The sequence below is a fragment of the Lactuca serriola genome, chromosome 7 (assembly GCF_051521515.1).
Source record: "Lactuca serriola cultivar US96UC23 chromosome 7, Lser_US96UC23_V15, whole genome shotgun sequence".
In the NCBI taxonomy this organism is placed as follows: domain Eukaryota; kingdom Viridiplantae; phylum Streptophyta; class Magnoliopsida; order Asterales; family Asteraceae; genus Lactuca; species Lactuca serriola.
Genome location: NC_136414.1, coordinates 175240056 through 175247220, shown reverse-complemented (window position 1 = coordinate 175247220; position 7165 = coordinate 175240056). Strand labels below are relative to the sequence as shown.

The 7165-nt window shown below is 31.8% G+C and overlaps 1 protein-coding gene across 2 annotated transcripts; it reads left to right on the top strand.

Annotated features, from left to right (window-relative positions):
- Positions 1-252: 252 nt before the first annotated feature.
- Positions 253-6163, top strand: LOC145062689 (uncharacterized). 2 transcript variants are annotated; one of them, XM_079010278.1, is made up of 15 exons: positions 253-749; positions 1059-2500; positions 3031-3222; positions 3305-3376; positions 3451-3531; positions 3920-3957; positions 4030-4117; positions 4196-4312; positions 4409-4606; positions 4698-4777; positions 4881-4953; positions 5064-5165; positions 5355-5460; positions 5596-5683; positions 5769-6163. In XM_079010278.1, the coding sequence occupies exons 1-15, from the start codon at positions 380-382 to the stop codon at positions 5947-5949; spliced, it is 3228 nt and encodes a 1075-aa protein (XP_078866404.1). In that variant the 5' UTR covers positions 253-379; the 3' UTR covers positions 5950-6163. The 2 variants fall into 2 exon arrangements, with proteins under 2 accessions (XP_078866404.1, XP_078866403.1); XM_079010277.1 differs by having other exon boundaries at positions 3451-3540.
- The last annotated feature ends 1002 nt before the right edge of the window (positions 6164-7165 follow it).

Sequence of the window (7165 nt, the reverse complement as noted above, 5' to 3'; positions counted from 1 at the left end):
AAACAAAAGACATTTTTATGATTTTACAAACATCTAAAAGTTAGTTATAAGGATCATTTATATGTGATGTTTGTTTTATAAAAGATCATTTATATAAAAAAAAGTTTTATAAAAACTATTTTAGAAACAATATAATAAAAACCATTAGAACCATCTCTGAAATTTTGTCAAATTTTTTCAAAATCTTTATTTATATAAGTTGTGTTGAAAATCAATAAAACATACCACAAAAGGCAGAAGTCTATCTTTTTTCATTTATTTGAAAAGTTCCCGCAAAGATTTCAGGGAGTGAAGTTGTGAACCCTAGTCCACAGTCCCAAAATTTCCCTGAAATCAAATTCACTCACTCCCTCCCTCCCTCCGGGATTTAGATTCAGCAATGGCGTCGCAGGTACCCGTCGACGATAACTCCAATACGAAATCAGAGGAGGGAACAATGGCGTTTCACAAGAAGCGGGCTCGGCGCGTGAGCTTTGCAGAGAACACATCTGTTCACATATTTGACCGTGATGAAGACTCTGGAACTCCATTGGAGCCTAAGCCTCCTAGTTCTCCATCAGATGAATTAGGTTCGGGTGAGCTCAATCATGAACGGGGTCAGTTGTTCTGGAATGTAGACGAAGATGATAATGATAACAATAACGAAGATGATGACATGGATGAGCCCGGATCAAGGAGTCCGTTTTTGCGTTTTATTGGGTCTCCGTCCTCTGGTGGAAGTACAGTTGGCTCTGCTAACTCCAACGACGGTAAGTTTTTTCTCGCTTCAAATCATCTTCTTGCTTGGTCAAATTTCCCTGATTCTTAATCTGTAGTTTTCTAGTGTATATTTCCAAAACAATAATGCTTAAGGACAAGTGTATATCCAAACATGAAACATCAGCTCTAATTTATGTCTTTAGTTAATGCTGATATGTATGTCTATAGTTTGTCTTGAGACTAAAAGTTAATTTCCTAACAAATTTCAGCTCTTTGAGCTTTCCATTTTAGTTTTATTGTTTGCTTAGATTGTTTCTATCATCATTTTCATCAATAACAAGGTAATTTTCTGCTTGCAGAAGATAATTTTTTTGGTCCTGTATCAGCAAATTTTATCAGACGAGATTTACTGGACTCTTCAGCTTCAGATGCAAATCATGATCAAACTATGGATTCAACAGCCTTTTCAATGCATTTTCGTAGCATTGCTAGGTCAGACTCAGAAGTGGAATTGAAGACCTCAACTGGGGTCCACCTTTCCTTTGATGAGAAAACCCCAACTCATGATTCTGTTCCCAATAACACAGGAAATTCAATGTTAATGACACTAGCTAAGAAGCCAGATTATCGACCTTCTTTATCCACCTCCAAATTCAGCACTGCATCTGAGTCGAATGATATGAGTATTGTTGGGGAATATCACTATAAGTATGACTATGGAGAACTATCTCCTACATTGGATGCACTCATGGCAGATCCTTCTGGTGTTTCTATCTTGAAATCACCAAGAAATGTTGAAGCAACCATGGAAAACGAGGATAACCTCATGGATTTGAGTTGTAATGAAGATAATGATTTACAAGGGATTAGTGGTCATGAGTTGGTCAATGTTGATGCATTTCAGATAAAGTCAAACTTAGGCTTCTCTACCATTGCTCAAGGCAATCCTAGTCCTAAAACCACAATTTATATGAATGATGTCATTGGAAAGGAACATAAATCTCCTTTTATAGATGGTGTTATTCCATCTAAATCACCAATGTATGTGACTCCTTCTCATAATCGTTCAAGTGTTTTTGTAAGAACAGAAGATCAAGAACATGTTTTGCGTATTCAATCCATGCAAAAAAGCATTTCCAAACTCAAGATGCTTAAAGCTTCTCCCTTTTCTGCTGCTTTGAGTGCTAAACTTGAAGATTCAATCATCAAATCTGTCAGCAGACCCTCTAAGATGACTCCTTTGAATGCTTTGTTGGAGAAAAACGACAAAAGTCCTTTACTTAATTCTATAAAAGACAGTGGTCATTTATCATCTGATGTTCAGAAAAAGAGAGCAAGAGAAAGTTCAACAAACATGGATGATATTAGGTTTGAGACACCAAATAATATTGTCCCTGTGACTCGTTTGCAAAAGATTGTTGAAATTGCATCACCATTGTTGATACCACATGAAAGCACACACTCTAAAAACACAACTGTTTTGCCTCAAAGTTTGGATTTTTCTTCACAGAAAAGGTTAAAGGTTGTAAATACAACAGAATTTAGAAGCAGCCCTTTGAGGATAGAAAAATCTGGTTCATTAGTTTCTTCCACTCAAGATGAAATGGTGGATATTAGGGAGGTTTCTCTTCATGAGGTTTGTTGTGACTCAAAAACTAAAGATAACCCTACAATCTTATTGAAAAATGAAGAACATGAGAAGTTTGAAGATAAGTTTATGGGAAGTGACATTGTTCTTGAAGAGATGAAAGGAACTTCTCCTGTTTTTGATGAAGGGACAGATAAACAATCTTGGAAGAAGGTCAGTTCTTATTGTATTTTACTAACGCAAATTACAAAAAAGACCATGATATTTGTGGACAGTTTTGTGTTTTAACCACTAGTTTCAAATATTGTTCCAATACATCATTTTGGAAGCTTTGCAATTTAACTACTGAGAAATATAATGTTTTTATTGTGATTTGTGGCATTTTCCCAAACAATAACTTTCATGCCATTTTTTTTAAAATGCCACATAAGCAGAATATTGGTGAAACATGATAAAACAAAATGTTAAATTTGAAAAAGATAAAGTAATAGTGGTTAAACCGCAATACTCTCCAAAATATAGTGTTTTTTTTTCTTTAATTCTTTCTTTTTAGTAAAGATTCTCAATGCTAATAAAACACACCCATCATTCCATTCCATGCCTTAAAATTTGACTTAGCATATGCAAAGTCTATTCTCTTGACAATTTGAAAGCTGTTAATCTTGGCTTTTTACAACTTAATGAAAGTGCACCAAGTTTTTATATTTGTTGAAGTTAGTTTGACTCTTGTTCATGGTATTCAGAATTTGCATGATCAGTTTTGTGAAAGCCCTTCAAATAAACAGCCATGCAATAACAATTCACTGCAAGATGAAGATATGATGGTTGAGATAACTGCTACAACTCACACAAGTCCAAAAGCTCATGTAGACCCTGAAATCTTAAATGGAAATGAAATATCAACAATTGTGCAAAAATTAAACAATCCGAATGAGGTATATTGAAACCTGCTTCTCTTTTTCATAGGATTTTTTCTGGTTTGAGTTGTTAATGTTTATTTGTGATTCTATTTTGCAGATAAATACAATGGTTTCTAATGAAGTGGAAAAACTTTTATCTCATTCTGTTGATAAGTTTAATTTGCATGTGGTATGCTTCTTTATCTTATTATATCAAGCAATCACATTGATAAATTTTAATATTTAGTTTTATTTTTTATGCAGATTGATCGTTTATCAGACATTGTGGATCAACTTTTAATGTCAAAAACATATCAGCTTCTCTCTGATGAAATCCAGTCTCAGGTTGGCAAAGTAATAATTTTATTTAACAAACTTTATCATACAAAAACATATCTTTAAAGATCCTCTCCAATGCAATTTTTTTTTTCTTTTCTGACAATTAAACTTTCATCCCTCATCAATTTCAAATGTTTTATAAATCTTCCTCTAGTTTATTGTTTTTTGTGATTATCCCTTTTTAGTATCTGATATTGGTGTCATTTGATCCTCTTGACAAATTCTTTTTAATACACGAAGTAGTTGATACAAATTTTTTAATAAGCCATGATCTCTAGACTCCAATAATAAAAGACTACATAATAACTTTTTAAAAAGCTTTTGATTGACCTTTTTTTAATCTGCAACTAGTTTTTTACTTGCCAAGATTGAGATTTTTTTTTAATATATACAGAAAAGTGTAGATATCAGCAAAAAACTACAACATAAAAGGTAACTTCACTCTTTCCATTTTGATTTTGATTTCTAAACTTGAGTTTTCTTTTTAACAAATGGAAATTTCAGAGCCTCAGAAATAAAATTGCTCTTGTGCAAATTTGTACATGAGAAAGCAAAGTTGCAGTTAATGCAAGTGAAACAAGAGATGTTACTGGTATTTACTATTTACTACCCTCATCTATTTAGCAATGTAAATATCTTTCATTTCTTCTTATTTCTCTTTATTATGTAGAAAAGGGTAAAATCACTTGCATCTGGAATATCGGAGTCTGAAGAATTAAAGTCAAACTTCCCGCCAAAAAAACTTTCAAGTGAGTCAATGTCAGTCAAAATGAAGGACATTCAAGAGGTACAAAACCCTAATCTTGTCCCCCCCCCCCCCCCCCCTTTTTTTTTAAATCTTATGTAGTATTTTACGTTCTTACCCTTTGCATGATTTGTTCAGAGCCAAATTGAGAGTGACAAAGTGTCTTCAACAAGACTGGAATTAAATCATATTGACCAAAAAATTGAAAGTTTGACCAAATCTTTTCACAAGTCATGTAAGATGAAAGAAGAACTGAGCTCCCTTGATACCATCACATTTGTTAATAATCATTTGAGGAAGCAAGCATGCTGCCAGATCATACGAAAGGATGTTCAGGTTTTTAAATTTACTAAATTAATTATGTTAAATGATGCTCTTCATTCGATGAAACTTTTCTTAATCCCGAAAATACCCTCTCCACTTTCAGCTTTGGGTTGTAGACAATCTGAAGAATAGGAACGGTTGCCACAGTGTTGATCTCAATTATCTTGACTTAATGACTCAAAGGTTCCTAATGAAAACTTGTTGGATTTTAAAAAAAAATATATATAGTTTTTCTTCTATTTGAGTTAAATCTTTTTATATATTTATTTATTTATGTGATTTACAGGTTATCACTAAATGCTGGTCGAGTCCCTAGTGTTTCCATTTCTTATGAACTGAATGATGTAAATATTAGTAAGGTCAGACTTTTTTATATATTTGCAAATGAACATTCACCATGAAGTTTTTATTGTTTAATGTTTATATAATTTGCATTATTTACATCTTATTATTATTTTTTTTCATGTAGATCTTCAAAGATATGGAAGCTTGCACTGCATTTAGATTTGTATTTAATGGTGGAGCAACACAGAAGCATGTTGATGGGACAAACTTGGCAAAAGAAACTCAAGTAAGCCTCTTCATACTGGAAACAAAATGAATTTTCATATAAATTTATTACTATATAATATGTGAATTCAATGTATAGTTTTAACTCTACTTCTTACATAATTTAATCATATTACTTCAAGATTTGTAAATTCAATTCCATCAAACAAAAGGATCAATTTTCTTCTAATCTTCATGTTGTTTTCTATAGGTGACTGGTGCCCTTTTTGGTAATTTATTAGATGTAATGGAAGAAATACAACATTCAAGAATACAGCTTAAAAACCTAATTTCTACAAGATTTCGCACACCCTTAGGTAATTCCTATCCCTTTTCTCCCTTCATTTTATAATCAAATCTATTATAGCCATCCAAGGGCATAATAGGAAATTGTTAATTTACATTAAACATTAGCATCAAACCAAATTCTGAATTAATATCTCGATTTGCAGCGGATCAACTTGACCTAGACCTCTGTTTCTTTAATCCAAAACATCGCATGAAGGCAACAGTCACTTTAAACTTTTCATGTTTGAAAAGGTTTAATTTACAATTTTTTTTTATTTTTATATATAGGGCTAATTTCAATTATAGAATGTGACTTGGTTAATGAAACTTTTAACAGGGGTATATATCCATCCGAGATCATTCCATATAAAATTCACATTCCAGCCAATCAACAATCAAAATCCTCACCAACACTTGCGGATGAGATTACAGCAACACTTAAAAATCTTAAAACGGGATTTTTAAGGATTCAACGGGTATGCAGTTGCATTTCCAACAAGGTAAATACTAAATTATAGATCGAGAAAGAGAGACAGTTTTTGTAGTCAACACCATGTTCCCTTTTAGACTTAGAGAATTCCAAAATTTGTATTATTTATTTATTTATTCACATGTATAATAACAATCACTTCACCAAATCGGTGATCTACTTTCTTTTAGTATCTTATTTCTTCAAAAAAAAAAAAAAGGCAACTCATACTCTCGTTATGAAAATTTCACTTCACCAAATCATTCTTTTTGTAACAAACCATTGATGTCAAATTCCATATTTGATCTTCGATATATGAAACAATGATCCAAAAAAAAGTAAGCATAAAATACTGTACCAAATGCACAAGGAAAATTTTACAAAATATCTTTTTAGTATTTAATTATTACAAAAGTTGTAACTTTCAATATATTTTTCTTTTATATATTTAAAAAAAAAACACATGGTGTGTGTAAATGTTTACCGAATTTGACCGAACTGACCAAATCAAACCTACAAACACCCAGTAAGAGACGTATCGAACAACCATTTACAAACATTAACTTATATACTATAAAAAATTTGATCAAAATTCAAAAATATTAGTAGATTGGTTAGTAATTTTAAGATTTAGTATTTATGGTCTTGTAGTCGGAAATAATTTGTGATGATGGAATTGGTGTAAATGTGTAAAAAAAAACATGAGTGCACGCTTTGACTGGACTACTAGTGAGGAATGAGGATGATGTATGCTTATCTTCTACGAGGAATAAATCAGAGTTGATGGCCAATAAAAACAAACACCTTTGCCTTTTCAGGTGTACTAGTCTTTCACTCAACTTGGCCTTTGTTTTTTCAGTTGCTTTAGTTTTTCAACATTGTCATGGAAAGAAATCGAGTATTGGACACTTTTATGAGGATTTAAGATTAGATTCACATGAACATGTATTGCGTAACTTTTTATCTACCTTATACCTTTTTCTTCCTTTTATTTTATGCATCTCATTGAAACATGTGGACCTAAAAGAAGGAACATGTGAACAGTTAAATTGGACTGATTGTTGGCCTACATGTGCGGACACAGTGACGTTTTAGAACGAAAATTGACGACCTCTATTATATATAAATAGTTATAAATAAGAAAAAATATAATTAAATTATGTAGTTTTTTTTCTGAAAAATCATAAATAAGAAAAAAAATATATAATTAGATTATGTAGTTTTTTTTTTCCTGAGAAAAGGATGGCAAAGAAGGTTGCATGTTT

Excerpts from the sequence above, each read along its gene's own strand:
- LOC145062689 (XM_079010277.1), top strand. The coding sequence starts at position 380 with ATGGCGTCGCAGGTACCCGTCGACGATAACTCCAATACGAAATCAGAG. Across the intron at positions 3,541-3,919 it reads TCCAGTCTCAGGTTGGCAAA|AAAAGTGTAGATATCAGCAA; the intron begins GTAATAATTTTA and ends TAATATATACAG. Across the intron at positions 5,461-5,595 it reads AAGATTTCGCACACCCTTAG|CGGATCAACTTGACCTAGAC; the intron begins GTAATTCCTATC and ends CTCGATTTGCAG.